The sequence below is a fragment of the Armigeres subalbatus genome, chromosome 2 (genome assembly GCF_024139115.2).
Source record: "Armigeres subalbatus isolate Guangzhou_Male chromosome 2, GZ_Asu_2, whole genome shotgun sequence".
Lineage (NCBI taxonomy): Eukaryota > Metazoa > Arthropoda > Insecta > Diptera > Culicidae > Armigeres > Armigeres subalbatus.
Window position 1 is genome coordinate 397,251,216 of NC_085140.1, and position 21,916 is coordinate 397,273,131.

General features: G+C 41.5%; 2 protein-coding genes across 5 annotated transcripts in view; one reads left to right on the forward strand and one right to left on the reverse strand.

The window, feature by feature from the left end:
* LOC134213250 (serine-rich adhesin for platelets) overlaps window positions 1–21,916 on the forward strand; it is a 427,675-nt gene that overhangs the window by 273,894 nt on the left and 131,865 nt on the right. The window lies entirely within an intron of this gene.
* Window positions 5,449–7,072, reverse strand: LOC134217503 (uncharacterized). The gene is made up of 2 exons (XM_062696274.1): window positions 5,777–7,072; window positions 5,449–5,706 (listed from the first exon to the last, which is right to left on the reverse strand). Exons 1-2 carry the CDS (start codon window positions 7,028–7,030, stop codon window positions 5,512–5,514), a joined length of 1,449 nt encoding a protein of 482 aa, XP_062552258.1. The 5' UTR covers window positions 7,031–7,072; the 3' UTR covers window positions 5,449–5,511.

Below are 21,916 nucleotides of genomic sequence, written 5' to 3' on the forward strand. Positions count from 1 at the left end.
GTACATTAAGAATAGGCTCAATAGGGCTTTTTTTTGCTGCAAATAAAGAAATAAAGAAAATGGATAGCTAATCACAAGCTCCATTCTGTACAATTTCGCAAGTTCTAGTCAATCACGGAGTAGTAACTACGAATTGTACAGTCATAATGCTAATTAGTTAGTATTGCGAGTAAAAGCGTAGGATTATTGCCAATCCGAAGATGACGAGTTCAATTCTCAGTCCGGTCCGACCCCTTGGGAATAGTGTATCCATTGTATACTTGCCACATGTACTCATGCAATGGCGAGCTTAGAAAAGCTTTCAATTGATAACTGAGGAAATGTTAATATAATACTAAGTTGAAAATCAGGCCAATTCACAGTTGGCATGTAGAGCCATAAAAGAAAAAGAAGAATGCGCAAGCTCAGTAGCAAGATTCGAGGGCATCGAATGTTTTATTCACATTTCAATCTGTACATAATATGGAAAAACCATTGTTTTTTGAACTTATAGAAATCGGAACATGTGTACAAAATAATCTTCTTCTGAAGTAAATCCTCAAAAATTCTCATCCAGAAGAAATAGATTTTGTACAGACAGATTGTTGGTGGTATCAGGCTTGAAAATTATATTTACTTATTATATTTTACTGATGTGATGTTAATTTAAGAATAATCAAATTGTTTGTATTGAACCCGGATAGAGGTGAGAAGCAAACTATTGTTATTATAATGTTTTTATAATGCTAATGCTAGAACAATTTAATAGTAGTTTGAGCAACTAGTGATGATTTTTTCAGAACGACTTGTACGTTTATCCAACGAGGCTTGCCGAGTTTTCTTCTACCCGGATGGAAATATTAGAAATAATTTTAAAAAAATCTACATATTTTGAAGCGGATTTTACGAAACTATGATTATGTGCATGGCTTTGAATGATTATTTCCAATACGCTTTTTGTCAATTTTCGGCATATGGGAACCCTATCCATGTTTTCGGATATTTATTTCTATGTTTTAGAAAAGTTTCCTAACCAACGGATTAATAACGCCCGATTGACGACAGCTACGATTGAAAGTATTAGATAAGTAACATTAGTGTTTTTCTGCAACAATAACAAGTCGGCAGTGTTTTATGACTGATGTCTCTCTTCACTTCACACTACTCATTTTCACTTCGTAAAATTGCCTATTCGAGCAAATAACCTGTTCTGCCAACTGACCTATTTGCCAAATAACTTGTTCGGCCAAATGACCTATTCGGTCAAATGACCCATTCGCCCAAATAACTATCGGCCAGATGAGTTTTGGTCTAATGGTTTGTTAGGTCTAGTGGCATTCGGCCAAATGTCTTTCGGTCAAATTACCTTTAGCCAAACGACGGATTAAATCCCCAAATTTTTTGAATCTGCGGTAAATAGATTTTTTGACGTTCCCGCATTAGAATCTGTAAGGGTCTTATATTCATCATGATCATAGCACCGACAAACTGACGTGAATCTAAAATACCAACCCTGACCGAAAATGTGAAACGGTCGATTCGAATATCGAGTGATCGCTAATGTCAAATTGATTGTGACGTTTTGCGAAAGGTGGTTAAGTCTAGAAGAAGAAGGTGCATCCTGCAGGAAAACTCAACAGCTGTTCGATGTAAACATAATATCAAAATATTTCACTCAATGGCAGATGCAAATAACTGCAACTTATAAAAATGTCTCAGATCAATGGAAATTAACATTCAATTCCTCATACTTTCCAGATAATATTTAATATGTGAGACATTGAATCAATTGAAGTATTAAGGTCCTCCATTTTCGTAATGAACTCCAATGGGATTGTTCAAGTCATTGAGTGATGACTTACTCAGAATTGAGTGAAGTTTTTAAAATGTTTTCTTGCACACACATACATTGAACAGACGATATGTTAATCATTATGTAGATGGAGTTAGTGGTTGGAAAATGATTACTGCGGTAAAAAAAATCAGTACACATGTATGGGCATGCACGTCAGTTTGTCGGTGATCATAGTATTATCGAATGCAACTGTATTGTTAAATGGGATAGTTTGTTCTGGAAAGGACGAAAAAAATATCAAGAAGAAAATGATCGCATATGAGTCCCTTTTACCTTGATAATGAGGCTCATGTGCGGTAATTCTTAAGTTGGGACAAGTGCACTTGATATTTGTTACTCATTTTCCACATTTGATGTTTTTGCCTTTCTCGTACAACTACAACATTTCACTCCGAAAATGAACTTTTTATAGAAGCCTCTGAGACCCATAGTATTATATACCAATCGACTCAGCTCGACGAGCTGAGCACATGTCTGTCTGTCCGTGTGTATGTATGTGTGTGTGTGTGTGCACAAAAGCTATAAAAAAACATTAGACAACTTTTCGTATAGAAATCCTTAACCAATTTTCTCGCAACAAGTTTCATTCGACAGGGGACAAAGCCTTGTTGATCACTATTGAATTTTATAACGATCGGTCATTGCGTTTTAAAGTTCTGAAGAAAATGGTACATCAAACCACATAAACCCCATATAAGGTTGGTGTCTTAACTAAATGCGAGAAAGGCATCACCAACGCTAGGTGGATTAATCTGGGTTTTTCATTTGGGACCAATATGTAAGCATTGGTAGCATAGGTTGCTTGAAACTCAAGTTAGCTTCAAGAAAACTTAGAGATATCAAAGAAGAATTGGCTAAATATCCTAATTGTGATTATAAGGAATAGAATTCTAGGACATATCTGCTTTTTTATATCTATTCTTCTTCTTCTTATTGGCATTCCATCCCCCACTAGGACAGAGCCGCCTAGCAGCTTAGTGTTCATTAAGCATTTCCACAGTTATTAACTGCGAGCTTACTAAGCCAAGTTATCATTTTTGCATTCGTATATCAAGAGGCTAACACGATGATACTTTTATGCCCAGGGAAGTCGAAACAATTTCCAATCCGAAAATTGCCTAGACCGGTGCCGGGAATCGAGCCCAGCCACCCTCAGCATGGTCTTGCTTTGTAGCCGCGCGTCTTACCGCACGGCTAAGGAGGGCCCCTTTTAAAGACCAGATCATTTAGAAATGGGGAACTTTCAAATGCGTGTATTTTTTTAACTTTTAGATTGATCGAAAAACTTTCTAAGATGGAACAAAAGTTATTTCATAAGAATGACAGAAACGATTCATGAATCGTTATTTCGAAGATATTCTCGCAGTTCTCTGTTGATGCTGCTTGTCAGTCGGCGCACACCTTCTTCAGTCATGATATTGGCTAGTTAATTCCACCAACTCTCCATACATCCAATGGCAGTGGTGACTGCTCCCTTCATCTTCAGTTTCTGGTTAATAATCACCCAAAATGACTTTATTGTATGGAACTGAGGACAATTTGATGGACTCAGATTTTTTGGGATAAACTGAACTCCACTATTGTAGTACCATTGTAGCACTTCCTTGCTACAATGGCAGCTGGCTAAATCAAGCCAAACGTAAATGGGTCATCATTGGACTGAATGAAGGGTAAAATTCGGCTTTTGACGCAGATGGAGGACTGTACAAAATTATGTTTCATTTCTTATACTACATGGTGAATATTTTGAAACCACGTTAGTTTCAAACTGTGAGAAGAAATAGACCGAAAAGAATGGTTTACTAATTATGAAACTCTGTGAAAAACTTGCAAATATCCGACCACTAGGAACGCCACTATCTCTAAAATGAAGTGCCTCATTTTCAAATGATCTAGGCTTTATATCTATTATATTGCGGTATTTAACCAAAATGTTGGTTTACCATCTATTTTTAGATATATCATAAAAGTAAAGAGTATCTATAGCAAAACGGAAACAAATTGGTTTTACCGATCATTTGAAGCATCCCACTACCAGGCCTAAGGCTTTAAATATTGCTTTCGCTAGTGAGTCGTTACTTAAAGGGCGGTTAAAAGGCATTTGCGTCCAAATGGTGCTTTCTGCCAAACGAATATTTCAGCCAAACGGCTTTTTCGGCCAAATGACCTATTCGGCTAAACGTCCATTTCGGCCAAATGATCTGTTAGGGCAAAGGAATTTTTCGACCAAATTGTCGTTTCGGTCGTATGATATTACGCTTACATTCGAATGACATTTTCGGCCAAACCATTTTCGACCTAATATCCATTTCGGTCACACGTTAAATTCGGCCAAATGACCTTCGGCTTAACGTATTATTCGGCCAAATGACATTCGAACAAATGGTTCATCGCCGAATGATTTTCGGCCAAACGACGTCAAAGGCGATGAACGTCTTCGCCGAAAACTATTTGGCCAAAGTCCATAAGGCCGGAAGTTGTTAAATTCAGCGTTTGGCCGAACTAACCATTAAGCTGAAAATGTCATTTGGTCAATAATAGGTCATGTGGCTTAAAATGAAATCGTGAAATGGTCGTTCGGCATAATTAAATCGAACGGATCGACAGTTATGGCAATATTACCAATTCAACGAATGACGTTTTCGGGCAAATTGCTCTTTCTGTCAAACAGTGCCATTTCGACCAAACGTACATTTCTGCCATACGACCAGTTATCTTTGGGGATTCTTAAGACCTTCCCTTGGGAATTCCAAATAATTTCCGGTGAAATTGTCAAATAATTTTGAAACTTCAAAGTGTGGAGAAAATCAACCCTATATTGTCTCAAATCAACAATATTTTTGCATTTATTTATGAATAACAATATTAATTGTGGATACAATCACAAATAGGGTTGAATCGAACATACGTGATAGTCGATTCAACTCTCGTATAGATTTGTTACAACCATGGTTTCCAGCCATATTCATGGTTGTTCTTTCTTTCGAAAATGCTGCAAAACTACTTTATCGCAAATACGATGACATGACAAACAGGATCGAATTAGTTACAAGCAGAGTGAGAGTCATCTACCTTACATCTGCTCCATGCGCACTTCATGTAGAAAGGATGATGTATCTTAATCATTTTATACAGCTAATCCATATCATGAGATGGAGGTCAGAAGATCGATATTATTATTGTTTCAATCATATTTTGGAAAAATGTCATTAGATTTCTTTGTTAATTTCACCGGCGATATTCAAAAAAATCTAAATTTCTTTAAAATTTCCCGTGTCTTTAGAGGAACCTTTAAGCGTCAAGCCTTAAGTTTTTTCATTCAATTATAGTCGAGTCAAGTACGAGACACTGAAGAAAACCTTACTTTTGAGGTCGAAATACGTATCTGTCAAGATACAATTAAGTAGTGGAATTCAATGGGATTGTATAAACTCGTCTTATGACAGGTGAAAACATTCCACTAAAAAGCTCAAAATAATTTTCTTATCAATTATAGTTTGTTAGATTTGATTGAATTTGATTACAATAACTACTTTTGAATTCAATATGTTTATCGAAAGAAAAAAACTTCACATGTAAAATCATGCAAACTTATAAAAGAAAAGAAAAATTGCCACACTTTTAATATTTATTATCTCTTAAAAATATCATCATCGACAAATATAATCAAACAGTATTCACGATCCGGAAACCAAGCAGGTGCCATAGTTTCGCTGAACCACTGCTATCACATCCTGGATGTCACTGGAAACGGCTCGCACGCAGTCCGTCATTCGCCCTTGGATGGTGTACATACCGAACGAGATCACCTCCGTAGCCAGCGTCAGTCCATTGGCCAACCGAACCGTATAATCATCGAAATCGGTGAAATACTTTTAGAAACAAAAGAAAGGGCGTCATAAAAAAAACTATTTAATTTTTAATACACGCGGTTTATCTTACCGAAACGGTGCAGTTTCCATTAGGAATCGAACAAAAATTCAATCGCATAGCCGATGAGCTGACTGAAGTTCTCACGGCACTGAATCGAACTGTGGCGGCTTGCGTTATCGGTAGAAATCCTCCAAGCTCCAGCTGGATACATGGCAAAAAGCGAGTCAACGATGAGTAAGGTCCCGTCAGTTCCTGGGCATAGTTCTGCAGGCACGTATCCGCAAATGGACTGCTGCTTATGGACGTAAGGTTCGTCAGATTCTGAATAGCTGCATAGAGGGTGGCGCCCAATCTATCCGTTTCCTTGTTGACTGTAGAGCTCACGTTTCCGATCAGAGAGTTTGTTGCATCGATCACTTTGGCAAATGCGGTACTATTTAGTGCGGTCACATTGGCAAGGAAAGCATTCAGTTTGGTAAGGTTTCCATTGTTGTAATTGGAAGGCGTTGCTTCAATGTAGGTGTAGGATTGGGTAATTCCCGCTAGCGCGATGTTTGCCATTTGGATTGCGGATTTCAGGGTGCTAATCGCTGTTTTGTTGACCGCTACAACGTACTGAGTTAAGGTGGCATTGTCGTTTGCCAATGTAATGTTGATGTTGTTCGAGTAATAAATAGCATTCTGTCTATCTCTTCCGATGGATAACACATCAACTGTCACGCTGACCAAAGTGTTGCTCAAATTTCGCAATGGTGTTGTTACGGTGGAAATTAGGCCGGGTGTTATAATCATAGACACATTTGCCGTCGTGAAAGGAGGGTAAGCGGTGGAAATCGTCAGGAATGTTGTCATTAATTGTTCCAGAGCCAAACCCAAATCTGTTACCTGGTTGGATAGCATTGCTAAACTATCGGTTATATTTGAGTACAGCGTAGATGAAATTGTTGTCTGTAACTTGGTAGCAGACTTCTGTGCACCGGCAATGGCCAAAGACGTGCTTGCCGACAACTTTTCCAACGTTCGAAAAACGTCAGTGACGTTTGTAACGGAATTACTTGACGAACGCAAAATCACTGTCAGCAAATCTCCTAACGGATATGTCACATTGCTCACGATGGTTTCAAGCACTGGAAGTACGCCACTAGGATCCACACTGGCATTCACATGGATGGCATTTTTCACGAACATCACTGGCTGCACTCCTAATCCAATGGCTAATCGTATTCCAACGGACAAGTCAGGCACACTGACCGGTACACCGAAATCACAGTACACGGCACCGCTGACCGAGAGCAGACCCACAAAAAGTGTCCACTTGTTCATCTTCGAAGAAAAACCAACGAACCGTATCAGTTGAATCCAACTGAAAGTGTAAGTGGTTCTGAACGGGATAGACGCTATTTATAATTTCTCGCGTTAGATAGTTCTTTATTCGGTTCGACTAGTTCTACATTTACTTCAATATTGGAAATGAAAAGACTACAAAACCCTAAAGGGTGATGACCCTTCGTAAGGTGGGATGCAGTTCTAGTATGTGATTAACGCAGCATTAGGGCCATGACTCAGCACCGTTGAAGGTGGGAGAGGCTTAGACATCGGAATAGATAAATTTGAATTATGTTTGCTTCAGTTAATAAACATACGGTGTATTCATATGTGTTGCGTAATAGAGGAAACCACTTTCTTCATTTTTTTCGAATTCAAGGGTTTAATTTTATTTTCAATGGCATTTAACCACAGGTTGGCTATTTGAATTTCAAACATCAAAGCCCATTTGACAGTCTAAGCTTCTTGGCTTGTACAAAGATATTAAGTATCCCTAATCAAAAAGAAAGAGCGAAAAGATATTATCATTTAACCATTTGATGATGATCCTGATAGAAAGAGCAGTTTGGATTTTGTTCATGTTACGAAAGTGTTGCTACAACAAAAGCTATGAAAACATGTTTCTCCATGATAAACTGATAAATCGAGATCGATATCCCATCATTTCACGAATATCTGCACAGAAGATTGAGAGAATGGCCTAATTTTGTGCCAATGTTCTTCTACAGCTCAAGAAGGAGAGCCGTAAAATATAAATAATGAATAAAATTAAAAAAAAAAAACTCATTGTATTTAGGGGAACTGTTCCATTTTCCATCTCACTGAACATATACTCATCTCATCGCAATAGAAATAAATATGGCATTAATTTCGTCGTTTCTTTTTGCTAACATGCGTTGCTCACTGCTGAAAAAATTACAAAAATAAGAAACAAATCAAATTCCTTTCTTTCAAATTAAAATTTTAAATTAAAATTTCAAATACAAATTCAAAATTTTTTCAAAGAAAAAATCCTTTATTTTTCGTGGGATGAATATCGGAGCTATGAGATGAAGAAGGAGCAGTATTCCTATATAGCTGGCCAAAATTTGAAAATTCTCTGCAAGTTGTATGAAAAACCACTTTTCAAAGCATTCCAATTTCATTACATTTTTCCTCGTAAAAAGAAGAAGAAAACGAATATAAATTAGGGTTATGCGCTAATTCGTCCATGGCGCTAGCATTCGTCATATCAAATTCTAAATCACCAAATACTCGCGATTCGTAAACTAAAATAATGAACTAATCATCTGGCGAGATAGAAAAAAGTGTACACTACGATCTGCATTCATTAAAATTATATTCCGGTGTTACTTACTTGAAATACAGTTAAATTTAACTTTGCGGCTGTGACTTTTGCACAATTTCTTACGTTAACCGTGCGACGAAGGAAAATCCAGTTCATTCACTGCTGTAGAAGACGCGCAACACCGTCACCAAAATCCACGTAATTCACTGATTTTCACCGCACTTTTTCACATAAATTTCTCACTGCGCACTAAATAAAAGCAATGTTTATTGCTCAAGTGAATAATAATTGCAAAATAACTGCCGGAAGGCGTTCAAATGATCTGTTTTTTCAAACTTTAGAGCGTTTGAAATTTATTTTCTTCGTCGCCTTGTTTATAGTCGAAAAACGCGTTGCCAAACTGGCGGTTTGAACTGAAATAATCTTATGTTACACATCTGATAATACATCATGCAGTCAATAAAAGTGGGTTTTTCAATTATTTTCCGCTAGTGTAATAAAAGAAAAGTCTTCCAAATAAATGTTTTTCATACACACTCGTCATTCACACTAAAATTTTCCACTATTCCAAAAGTTTGAAACTGGAGAAATAATTTCATATCAGAAATCTGTTGGCAGCACTATTCACGTATATGTTAAGCTTATGTGTTAGTTGTTTGACAGACTGAGGCATTTTACTGAATGGCAGCACAATCGAAACCATTTTTATGCGGTCGAAATGGGATTGCAATAGGAAATTTTTGTTAACTGGAACCGAAAATAAACTTTTAAGTTTGACTTTCAAAATTGACCGAAATGATAGTTATTCTGCATAAAGTCACAGATAAGTCGTCCAGTTATCCAAGAAATGGCTTGAGCTCAGGAACAAAGATTTGCAGTCCTGTTTTAAGTATAATACATGCCAGTGGCGTAGCCACGGGGGGGGGTTTGGACATAAAACCCCCCCAAGAGACGAAATTTTTAGAAGAAATTTTTTTTGTTAGAAAAAAAATGTTCAGAAAACCCCCCCCAGACCAATTTTCTGGCTACGCCACTGGTACATGCTCCTCGTGGTACAGAGAAAGAATACGTAGATGATCAATTTTCCGGTTTCAAATATGGTACATGCTCTATGTAGTACAAAGAACAGAATGCGTTCACAGCATATGTTCTTGGTCATCCAAGAAATCCCTGGAGTAAGGCCTTTCGATCTACACGCGTAACTGAAGATCAATTTTCCGGTTTCAAATATGGTACATGCTCTCTGTAGTACAAAGAACAGAATGCGTTCACTGCATATGTTCTTGGTCATCCAAGAAATCCCTGGAGTAAGGCCTTCCGATCTACACTCGTAAGTGAAGATCAATTTTCCGGTTTCAAATATGGTACATGCTCTCTGTAGTACAGAGAACAGAATGCGTTCATTGCATATGTTCTTGGTCATCCAAGAAATCCCTGGAGAAAGGCCTTTCGATCTACACGTGTAACTGGAGATCACTTTTCCGGTTTCAAATATGGCACATGCTCTCTGTAGTCTAAAGAACAGAATGCGTTCACAGTATATGTTCTTGGTCATCCAAGAAATCCCTGGAGTAAGGCCTTTCGATCTACACGCGTAACTGAAGATCAATTTTCTGGTTTCAAATATGGTACATGCTCTCTGTAGTACAAAGAACAGAATGCGTTCACAGCATATGTTCTTGGTCATCCAAGAAATCCCTGGAGTAAGGCCTTTCGATCTACACGTGTAACTGAAGATCAATTTTCCAGTTTCAAATATGGTATATGCTCTCTGTAGTACAAAGAACAGAATGCGTTCACAGCATATGTTCTTGGTCATCTAAGATATCCCTGGAGTAAGGCCTTTCGATCTACACGCGTAACTAAAAATCAAATTTCCGGTTTCAAATATGGTACATGCTCTCTGTAGTACAAAGAACAGAATGCGTTCACTGCATATGTTCTTGGTCATCCAAGAAATCCCTGGAGTAAGGCCTTCCGATCTACACGCGTAACTGAAGAGCAATTTTCCGGTTTCAAATATGGTACATGCTCTCTGTAGTACAAAGAACAGAATGCGTTCACTGCATAGGTTCTTGGTCATCCAAGAAATCCCTGGAGTAAGGCCTTTCGATCTACACGTGTAACTGAAGACCACTTTTCTGGTTTCAAATATTGTACATGCTCTCTGTAGTACAAAGAACAGAATGCGTTCACTGCATATGTTCTTGGTCATCCAAGAAATCCCTGGAGTAAAGCCTTCCGATCTACACGCGTAACTGAAGATCAATTTCTTGCATACGCAGATTCTGTTATATGTACTACAATGGGTACATTACATTTACAAAACAGGCCTGTAGATCATTGGTTACGCGTGTAGATCTGAAGGCCTCCACTTCAGGTTTTTTTTGGATAACCGTGAAGATCTTCCATACGCAGATTATATCATAGGTACCACCATGGGTATATTGCATTTACAAAACAGGCCTGTAGATCATTGGTTACGCGTGTAGATCTGAAGGCCTTCACTTCCGGTATTTCTTGGATAACCGCGAACGTCTTCCATACGCAGATTTTGTTATATGTACTACAATGGGTACATTACATTTACAAAGCAGGCCTGTAGATCATTGGTTACGCGTGTAAACCTAAAGGCCTTCACTTCAGGGATTTCTTGGATAACCGTGAAGATCTTCCATACGCAGATTTTATCATATGTACCACAATGGATATATTACATTTACAAAACAGGCCTGTAGATCATTGGTTACGCGTGTAGATCTGAAGGCCTCCACTTCAGGTATTTCTTGGATAACCGCGAACGTCTTCCATACGCAGATTCGGTTATATGTACTACAATGGGTACATTACATTTACAAAACAGGCCTGTAGATCATTGGTTACGCGTGTAGACCTGAAGGCCTTCACTTCAGGGATTTCTTGGATAACCGCGAACGTTTTCCATACGCAGATTTTGTTATATGTACTACAATGGGTACATTACATTTACAAAGCAGGCCTGTAGATCATTGGTTACGCGTGTAAACCTAAAGGCCTCCACTTCAGGTATTTCTTGGATAACCGCGAAGATCTTCCATATGCAGATTTTATCATATGTACCACAATGGATATATTACATTTACAAAACAGGCCTGAAGATCATTGGTTACGCGTGTAGATCTGAAGGCCTCCACTTCAGGTATTTCTTGGATAACCGCGAACGTCTTCCATACGCAGATTCGGTTAAATGTACTACAATGGGTACATTACATTTACAAAACAGGCCTGTAGATCATTGGTTACGCGTGTAGACCTGAAGGCCTTCACTTCAGGGATTTCTTGGATAACCGTGAAGATCTTCCATACGCAGATTCTGTTATATGTACCACAATGGGTATATTATATTTACAAAACAGGCCTGTAGATCATTGGATACGCGTGTAGATCTGAAGACCTCCACTTCAGGTATTTCTTGGATAACCGCGAACGTCTTCGATACGCAGATTCTGTTATATGTACCACAATGGGTACATTACATTTACAAAACAGGCCTGTAGATCATTGGTTACGCGTGTAGACCTGAAGGCCTTCACTTCAGGGATTTCTTGGATAACCGTGAAGATCTTCCATACGCAGATTCTGTTATATGTACCACAATGGGTATATTACATTTACAAAACAGGCCTGTAGATCATTGGATACGCGTGTAGATCTGAAGACCTCCACTTCAGGTATTTCTTGGATAACCGCGAACGTCTTCGATACGCAGATTCTGTTATATGTACCACAATGGGTACATTACATTTACAAAACAGGCCTGTAGATCATTGGTTACGCGTGTAGACCTGAAGGCCTTCACTTCAGGGATTTCTTGGATAACCGTGAAGATCTTCCATACGCAGATTCTGTTATATGTACCACAATGGGTATATTACATTTACAAAACAGGCCTGTAGATCATTGGTTACGCGTGTAGATCTGAAGACCTCCACTTCAGGTATTTCTTGGATAGCCGCGAACATCCTCCGTACACATATTCTATTCAATGTTTCACAATGTACACATATCATATTCAGAACAGGCCAATATGAATTGAATTTATGTTTTTTTATTAACACGGTATGATACCGCATAAAAACTAATTTGGTGTACTTGTAGAAATCGCACACCAATACCAACAGATTTATTTGACAGCAATCCATCGAGTTTCAGACTGGACGAATGAAAATTATCATGGACGTAAACAGATTTTCATAAGACAAATTTGAAAAATTTTAAGGGTATTTTTGATTGCTGATTATCAATAAACTATGATTTGTTCAATGCGCTAATAGTACACAATGAAACTAGGAACCCTAAAATACGTGCTACATACAAATTAGTTAGAGTCAGTAGTTGGGCTAGCCTATAAATTAGATTTGAAAACCAAGGACTACCTCCTACGACGGGAATTAGCTCACTACCCTAGCAAAAATTGGGTTGTCTACCGTGTGGGACCGAAATCGGTACAGCACCGAAATCCGTCCACCTCATATCAATAAATTGAAGAGGGTTTAAGGAGAAATAATTTATCTTATCCTGATCAGATACTTGACAGTAAGCTTTCAGAGCATTGAAATGGAAAGTAGGCTTTGAAATTAAAACAACAAAAATCAAAAACAAATCGCGAGCCTCCAAATGCGGAGTTTCCGCCGCCATTTTTTTTGCGGGTAGAGCAGAATTGCATCAAAAATAACTATGTTTTAATTGCTTATTGCGAAGCATTACTTAAGATATGCGGAATACAAATCGAAGGGATCGTTTCTCAAGGTGCGTATTGAATTATTTACAGTGGTAGTTCAGTCAATCAGTTTGCTACAATACGTCCGCGGTGGACGGATTTCGATTTAGGAGTAGATGATTTATTTCATTATTTTATCATATTTTTCGTAGTTTTTAATGTGTAGATGCGAAACTCTTCAAAAGTAGAAGCCTCCATGCTTCTGTGTCAATGACAAGCGTTTGTGTTTTTCGATGATTTGATATTGGCCGTCAATTTGCCATCTGTGATCCCCAACTCATCCGTGAAGTCGTTGGGAATAAAATGGATGTTGTTAGCATGCTCTCTAACGGCTGCTTCGTGTGGACTGACGATGTTCTTTCCAAGATTGTGTGAGCTGACGAAATGACGACCTATTTCGGTAACCTTCTCTGCAGGAGTTATCAAGCGATCCCTAGAGCCATTGCTGTCCAATGGGATCAAAGGTGGAATGGGTTGAGGCTTAAATTTTAGAATTTTGGTTAGCTTCCAGGACGGCTTACCACAATCCGGGAGAGCGCGGATCTTTGGAGCTTTAAGCCCGACAGTAGGGGGTAGGCGATGTTGCTCCGCAAGTTGATTGCCACTCCTCCCCCTCTGGAGCTTGTTCGATTGAAGCTAGACCGGGATTTGCAGCTTCGAAGCCGAGCCGTAATTTGGCTGAATATTGGAGCCAGCTGCTCCGGGGTGTAGAGCGGAGCGGAATCCTCCGGGGGTAGAAGGCTCCATCCTCCAGGGAGCGGGAGGATGGAGCCTGCAATGCTGGAACTTGAACCGACGCAGCTGCTGCTGCCAGTCGCTTGCACGGTTGTAACGGTTGGAGGATTGGAATCGCTCGACGGGGAGCCGCGTTGGCCGAATAGTTCCCCTCGTTGACTACTGAAACACGGTTCTTCTTCGGTAGGGTCCTGGTAGAAGCCTTCTTCCGGATTTCCAGGAACTCGGCTCGCTTTGAACAGCCCTTTGTGGTGGCTCGATGTTTGTCACCACAGTTTGCGCACTTGGGATCGGCCAGCTCCATCTTGTCGCACTCGTCAGTCGGATAGGGTTCGCCACACTTGTTGCAGCGTGGCTTCATGCGGCAGCTTGTGGTTCCGTGCCTGAAATTGAAGCAGTTGCTGCACTGCGTGACGTCGCGGTGCACTGGCCGATATCGCTTCTAGTCAACGACGGTGTAATTTATAACGCCAACCAGCTTCAGGTCCATCCAGGTGGTGGAGCCGTGCTCCAGATGGATCAGGCAAAACTGGTCGCGATATTTTCTCGCCTTGTCGTGACGAGCGATCTTGTGCACGGCTACTTGAAGCCAGTAGTCCGCAACTTTCAAGCTCTGCTTAGAGCCCTTCGTCCTTCGGAGTCCTCGCAGCAAAGCCTTGAGCCAAGGGGTGGGTCGCTGAGCACAGTTCAATTTGTGTTCGTCACATTCCTTGTGACTCTGTGTGCCACAGTGTGCCATAAATTGTGTCTCACCTTAAGTATGACACATTGTCATGATGACAGTCAGAAATATCTGGCAACATCAGCTAGACATCAGCAGAGTTATGAGCAGAAGGAAAACAAACATGTTTTTACACATGACGAATTGCACATTAGTGTGCGAGCGCTAAACGTCACTCATCTCTATGGCACTCCTCCCAACATGGGAGGGGAAATCGGAGTTCAATGCACTTCATTAGCATCGGGTGCATTATATCCATAGACAAAGTAAATTCGCATGATTCGGTGGTGACAAAGATATAGAGTAGATGGTTCGAAAGAAGACAGTTATTAAATCAAGGGCTACTTGAATACACATGTTTTTGCTTCCTATTGGGGAAGATCCACAAAGTACGTCACGCGATTTTTGTATTAAACTTCTAAATTTTTTGAATGAATCGTCACAATGCTCGGAGCTCTTCTTCCTCCTGAAATCGTGTCGTACTTTGTGGATGGGTTCAGAAAAAGCAAAGAAATTAAGACAAACAACAATTTTCTTTAAAAAAAATCAATGATTTGCATGATCGACTAGCTATAACAGCCTCTCCGAGAGACACATAACGATCTGCACTATCTTTTACTTCCTTTCATTTTATCCATTTATTTAGTTAACATCTAAACAGATAACACTGAATCAACAATTTGACGCCAAAATGCACGGTTCGAGGCCGCATCTCTCCATCCTCGGATACGCCCCACGCTCGCCAAGTCGTTTTGCACCTGGTCTGCCCATCTCGCTCACTGCGCTCCACGCCGTCTCGTACCTGCCGGATCGGAAGCGAACACCATCTTTGCAGGGTTGCTGTCCGGCATTCTTGCAACATGTCCTGCCCATCGTACCCTTCCGGCTTTAGCTACCTTCTGGATACTGGGTTCGCCGTAGAGTTGGGCGAGCTCATGGTTCATTCTTCGCCGCCACACACCGTCTTCTTGCACACCGCCAAAGATGGTCCTAAGAACCCGTCTCTCGAATACCTGAGTGCTTGCAAGTCCTCCTCGAGCATTGTCCATGCTTCATGTCCGTAGAGGACAACCGGTCTTATAAGCGTCTTGTACATGACACATTTGGTGCGGTGGCGAATCTTTTTCGACCGCAGTTTCTTCTGGAGCCCGTAGTAGACCCGACTTCCACAGATGATGCGCCTTCGTATTTCACGACTAACGTTGTTGTCAGCCGTTAGCAAGGATCCGAGGTAGACGAATTCCTCGACCACCTCGAAGGTATCCCCGTCTATCGTAACACTGCTCCCCAGGCAGGCCCTGTCGCGCTCGGTTCCGCCCACAAGCATGTACTTTGTCTTTGACGCATTCACCACCAGTCCAACTTTTGTTGCTTCACGTTTCAGGCGGGTGTACAGTTCTGCCACCTTTGCAAATGTTCGGCCGACAATGTCCATGTCATCCGCGAAGCAAATAAATTGACTGGATCTGTTGAAAATCGTACCCCGGCTCTCCGCATGACACCTTCTAGCGCAATGTTGAACAACAGGCACGAAAGTCCATCACCTTGTCTTAGTCCTCGGCGCGATTCGAACGAACTGGAGTGTTTGCCCGAAATCTTGACACAGTTTTGCACACCATCCACCTTGCTTTGATAAGTCTGGTAAGCTTCTCAGGGAAGCTGTTCTTGTCCATGATTTTCCATAGCTCTACGCAGTCTATACTGTCGTATGCCGCCTTAAAATCAACGAACAGATGGTGCGTTGGGACCTGGTATTCAAGGCATTTTTGAAGGATTTGCCGTACAGTAAAGATCTGGTCCGTTGTCGAGCGGCCGTCAACGAAGCCGGCTTGATAACTTCCCACGAACTCGTTCACTAATGGTGACAGACGACGGAAGATGATCTGAGATATCACTTTGTAGGCGGCATTAAGGATGGTGATCGCTCGAAAGTTCTCACACTCCAGTTTGTCGCCTTTCTTGTAGATGGGGCATATATCCCCTTCCTTCCACTCCACCGGTAGCTGTTCGGTTTCCCAGATTCTGACTATCAGTTTGTGCAGGCAAGTGGCCAGCTTTTCCGGGCCCATCTTGATGAGCTCAGCTCCGATACCATCCTTACCAGCTGCTTTATTGGTCTTTAGCTGTTGAATGGCATCCTTAACTTCCCTCAAGGTGGGGGCTGGTTGGCTTCCATCGTCCGCTGAACTGACGTAGTCATCTCCTCCGCTGCCTTGACTTTCACTGCCTGTACTCTCAGCGCCATTCAGATGTTCCTCGTAGTGCTGCTTCCACCTTTCGATCACCACACGTTCGTCCGTCATGATGCTCCCATCCTTATCCCGGCACATTTCGGCTCGCGGCACGAAGCCAGGATGCGTTGAGCTTCTGATAGAACTTGCGTGTATCTTGAGAACGGCACAGCTGTTCCATCTCCTCGCACTCCACTTCTTCCAGGCGGCGTTTCTTCTCCTGGAAAACGCGGGTCTGCTGTCTCCGCTTCCGTCTATAACGTTCCACGTTCTGCCGGGTACCTTGCTGCAGCGCGACCGCCCGCGCTGCGTCCTTCTCCTCCAGAATCTGTCTGCACTCTTCGTCGAACCAATCGTTCCGTCGACTTCGACCCATATACCCGACGTTGTTCTCCGCTGCGTCGTTAATGGCTGCTTTGACTGTATTCCAGCAGTCCTCAAGAGGGGTCCCATCGAGCTCACCCTCTTCCGGAAACGCTGCCTCGAGATGCTGCGCGTATGCAGTGGCGACATCAGGTTGCTTCAGTCGCTCTAGGTCGTACCGCGGCGGTCGTCGGTACCGAACATTGTTGATGACGGATAGTTTTGGGCGCAGTTTAACCATCACCAGATAGTGGTCAGAGTCGATGTTAGCGCCACGATATGTCCTGACGTCGATAATGTCGGAGAAGTGCCGTCCATCAATCAGAACGTGGTCGATTTGTGATTCTGTCTGCAGTGGTGATCTCCAGGTGTACCGATACGGGAGGCTGTGTTAGAAGTAGGTGCTGCGAATGGCCATTTTCTTGGAGGCGGCGAAATCAATTAGTCATAGGCCGTTTTCGTTCGTCAGCCGGTGAGCGCTGAACTTTCCAATAGTCGATCTAAACTCCTCCTCTTGGCCAACCTGAGCGTTCAAATCTCCTAAGATGATTTTGACGTCGTGGCTTGGGCAGCTGTCGTACTCACGTTCCAGCTGCGCGTAGAATGCGTCCTTATCATCATCAGTGCTTCCGGAGTGTGGGCTATGGACGTTGATTATGCTGAAGTTGAAGAACCGGCCTTTGATTCTCAACCTGCACATTCTTTCATTAATCGGCCACCACCCGATCACGCGCCTTTGCATATCGCCCATCACTATGAAAGCTGTTCCCAGCTCGTGTGTGTTGCCGCAGCTCTGATAGATGGTATGATTACCTCTAAACGTTCGCATCATTGATCCCTTCCAACAAACCTCCTGCAGCGCTACGATGCCGAATCCACGGTCCTTGAGCACATCGGCGAGTATGCGTGTGCTCCCGATGAAGTTGAGAGATTTGCAGTTCCACGAACCGAGTTTCGAATCGCTAGTCCCTTTTCGTCGCAGTGGTCTTCGCCGATGGTTCCGGTCCGTACTCTCTTGTTGATTGTTTGTTGCTTATGATTTTTTAAAGGCTGGCTTGCAGGGCCTGACACCAAACCCCCTAAATTTCCGGAGGACCATTCCTCCTTATTTCCGGTGGACCATGGTGCACAGTTTCATTTAGAGTCCCTCGCTGGCACTTGATGGACGATGATCAGCCGCCCCTAACATGGAGAACAGACGCTGTTGTGAGCCGATCCTGACATGGAAAACAGACTCAATAAGATTTGCACCTCCGGAGAAGAGCAAACCCCCCCCCTTCCCTGTCAGCATACGACCATAGTTCCCACCGGGGTTGGTTACCCGATCTTCCCTAAGGTTGCTTGTATCCCGGCCAGCACCGACTTTTACTTCCTCATTTCTTTAATTATTTTGTTCCCAAAACTCCATATAAAAAATATAAACATTGCCCCCACATGAAACATGTAAATATTGTCCGCGGTCGGAAACATGTAAATATTGACTTGTCATAAGACGAGTTTATACCATCCCATTGAATTCCACCACTTAATTGTATCTTGACAGATACGTATTTGACTCGCTCGAAAGTCGAGTCAAGTACGAGACACTGAAGACGGCCTTACTGTTGAGGTCGAAATACGTATCTATCAAGATACAATTAAGTGGTGGAATTCAATGGATGGTATAAACTCGTCTTATGACAAGTGAAGACATTCCACTAAAAAGCTCAAAATAATTTTCTTATCAAACATGTAAATATTGTCCTAATATGATGTCAGATGTCGTCATGCTCCATTCGTTCATAAGTCGAAACAAAATTTAATAAATTTAGTTCTTATCACTTTAATGTAAAAAGTGCCGCAGAGTGTGCCACCACGTGCCACACTTGTGAATAAAATCCTTAAGGTCACTCCTGACGGAATCCAAGTTCCAAAGTGCTCGCGTTTTCGGGGGCACACCACTCGTTTCAGAGGCGGCGCACAACTGTCATTTTTGTTGATTTAGCTTTGCTGCGTCGCAGCATGCGTGGAATAATAAAAATGACAGTTGTGCGTTGCTTCCGTATCGAGTGGTGTGCCCCCGAAAACGCGAGCACTTTTAAACTTGGATTCCGTCAGGAGTGACCTTAAAATGTGTGCTTGGAACATTGTGCTCAGCGTCCTACCCCTTGCCTTGAGCGGGTTCATGCCGGAACATAGAGGAACTCCACGACGGATTGATGAAGGTCCTTGTTTGCCGGCATCGCTTTCACGCCCTCGCTGCAGAGCCGAAAAGTACATTTCAACCCCTTTGCGATCAGCTGGCGAATTTTTGGACTCAAATCCGGCGTATCGCCTTTCACAAACACAAGCGGGTACTTCTTCTTCCGCTCAGGTTGCACCTGCGGCAGCTGCGATTGCTGCTTCTTTCGTTTTTTTGGCGGATTGCCGGTATCGTCGATTGGCAACGACGAATATACATTGCTTTGCAAAAGCTGCTTGGAAGGGTTACCCGCGCCTCCAAAAGCAGTGCACTTAGGCACCTTTCCCGCGTCCGATTCGGCCACCGAATCTCCCATAACAAGTCCGGGAGAAAATAACGCCAACGCGACAAAGCTGAAACGTAAACAGCGAACGTACGAGGAAAAACACTTGGAAAAAATACGCGAGCAAAAAGCAAGTCCGTGCGCGCTGCTGTCACGAACTGGAATGCTGCTCGCATGTATATTCCATCTGTACACGGAAGAAAAGAAATACCCAAAATTGAGTATTTTTAACCTTACTTTTGAGTTATTTTTTCTCTTCTCTTTCAGCCAAACAATCCAACGACGCCAGTTTAATACGGGAAGCCAGTTTTGAGTTTTATTACCTGAGGTCGAAATTGAGTGAATTAAACTTACATTTGGGTAAATAAATTTTCCGTTGGGTACTTTTTTAACATGGGAGTAAAGGCAAACTACTTCGACCCTACTTACTCAATTTTGGCTTCCCGTACGGATGTTCGAGGTTGGGTGAATTAAACTCACTATTGGGTAGTTTATTTCTCCCGTGTACTGTATCTGAGCTGATCTGTAGATGAGCTAAATTAGCTACACCCAAATTTTGACCGATTTGACTGAAATTTTGTTCAGAACATCAGGAGAACAAATAAAACGGATTAATAGGGTGACCCATCAATATATATATAAAAAGTGCAAAAGTGCAGCACTTTCTTTCGAAGATTATTTTCAACAGTGCGTCGGTCCTCCATGAGCATTGTCTTGATCTCGTGGAGGGGTTTTTGGACAGAATGTCGAAAGACAAAAGGTCGAAGAGACAAAAGGTCGAATGGACAAAAGGTCGGAGGCCCAAAATTCAAAAATCTATAATTCTGTATAAATGAAAAAGACAAAATATGCGACAACAGTTTCAAAAACATGTTTCAGAAGAAAAATGTAGCTAATTATATTTCCCAGAGATTTCTCCTTCTTTATTTCTTGGGCAGTTCTGTAACCAATTTACAGTTAATAAACAGCAGCCAGGGCAAGCATTGTATGATTTTTATTTGTTCTCGGGACGATTAAGCTGAATATAGACTGGACTTGTTGGATCGTGCTCTTGTAACACGTGTCGCTTCAAGTGCATATTTGTGTGAAACACGTTGGTTTTGGTATCTTTGAATCATTGTTGTATAATGAATTATTTTTCAGCTGCATTTTTCAGCTCAAGACCAACGGAACTTTCTATACATTCCAATACATCACATAAGATTGTTAGTTTCTTGTAGCAATGTGTGTCAAATTCATTTTCCACTCCTAATCATGTATTAGATGGGGATGTTTTTTGTTTTAATTCAAGGTGACGTCGTTATTGGTTTTAATTAAAAAATAAACACTGAAGCATGAACACTAAGACTGGCCTAAAGCTGTACATAACAGCTTAAATAGCATATTACTCGGTGATTCAACCGTACGAATTTAAAACATTCATTAACATTAACAACATTAACGAAAAAAAAAATCTCTCATGGTACACAGCATGAACGAGCCTGCATGAGTGTTCCAAGACCGGGCACGTCCCGAACGGTTTATAATTATTATAGTGCATATGCAATATGCATATTGCATATTGTTGGTAGAGTTTTGTGTAAAAATAATAGGTTGTGGGTTCAAGTCAAGACTGGGCCATCGTTCTCACGAACAGTCTGAAAGTCGGCTATCTAAAACGCTCAAAAAGATATCTTTTATTACAATTTCCTTGTGCCCAGATACATAAATTTCATTATTAAAACATTAAAATTTGTTGAAAACATGGCCCAATCATGGGCCGTGCGGTAAGACGCGCGGCTACAAAGCAAGATCATGCTGAGGGTGGCTGGGTTCGATTCCCGGTGCCAGTCTAGACAATTTTCGGATTGGAAATTGTCTCGACTTCCCGGGCATAAAAGTATCATCGTGTTAGCCTCATGATATACGAATGCAAAAATGGTAACTTGGCTTAGAAACCTCGCAGTTAATAACTGTGGAAGTGCTTAATGAACACTAAGCTGCGAGGCGGCTCTGTTTCAGTGTGGGGATGTAATGGTAATAAGAAGAAGAAGATGGCCCAATCTGAACCCTATTTGGCCAATTGTCACCCCCGATGACGGTGCCTACATCATAGTTTTGCTTTGTATTGTTCTCAATACTATGGATTTTAAATTTTAACCAATTTTATAATTTCGACCTTTAGTTCATTTGACCTTTTGTCCATTCGACCTTTTGTCCCTTCCGGCCTCTTGTCCATTCGACCTTTTGTCCATTCGACCTTTTGTCTGTCGTCCTTTCGTCCTTTGACCTTTTGTCATAGA